General features: G+C 36.4%; 1 protein-coding gene across 1 annotated transcript in view; it reads right to left on the bottom strand.

The window, feature by feature from the left end:
- Positions 1-212, bottom strand: part of LOC119592370 — a 7343-nt gene extending 7131 nt beyond the window's left edge. Inside the window, exon 1 of the mRNA XM_037941194.1 lies at positions 141-212. Within this exon, the coding sequence (XP_037797122.1) occupies positions 141-212 (72 nt within the window). The remainder of the gene's footprint in view (positions 1-140) is intronic.
- Between the last annotated feature and the right edge of the window lie 539 nt (positions 213-751).

Genomic DNA, 751 nt, shown 5'->3' with positions numbered 1-751 from the left:
AGAATAATAATATCAGTCGCATAGGAGTCAATATTAGTAAAAAAAAGCGTTTGTTTACTAGCATTGACTCTTTTGTGGCTGATATTTTCCCATTGCCTTTAATATTTTTGTCTGATATTTCTAATGTCTCTAATCTTTACCTTTCGTGTGACGGACGATTTTTTTTGCACCTCCGACGATTTTTTGTACCATTTTTTTGCAGTTTCAACCATTTTATACCATTTAGCAATTCTAACCTTTTCTTCGAAACCAAACCCATGTGACTATTGGGCCCCCATCTTGCTATGACCATTTTTGTGATCTAGATCTTTCTTTTAAGACGGCCCTTTTTATCAACCTGATCTCTTTTGGGATAATCTTATGGAACGTGTTTCCAAACGGTCAGATTCGACAGCTGAAGAGTAAAAGGAGGAAAGGAAAAAGTAGGCAGAGCATTTCTCGATCTGTGGCACAGGTCAACATGGCCGGCCACTTCTCCCTCCTGGTTAGAGGCTGTTTTGACCAACCCGAAAGTAAGGCTTAAGTGTTCTCGTGTATTTTTGTAAGTGTAATAAACGCGCGAATGTCTCTCTTTTAATGTATATTTCAATATTCTTCTTTTGCTTGACATAATGCTGGTAGGCCCCATTTTGACCAAATATTCTTGTATATTTGGAAATCGGGATGAAACATAACTTTGTATATAAGAGGGAATTTTATGTATGAAATATCTATCTATATTCATACCCCTGACTCTAAATATCTATTTATG

The sequence above is a fragment of the Penaeus monodon genome, chromosome 30 (genome assembly GCF_015228065.2).
Source record: "Penaeus monodon isolate SGIC_2016 chromosome 30, NSTDA_Pmon_1, whole genome shotgun sequence".
Taxonomy (NCBI): domain Eukaryota; kingdom Metazoa; phylum Arthropoda; class Malacostraca; order Decapoda; family Penaeidae; genus Penaeus; species Penaeus monodon.
The sequence above is the reverse complement of the archived record's forward strand: the minus strand, read 5'-3'. Positions and strand labels throughout refer to the sequence as shown.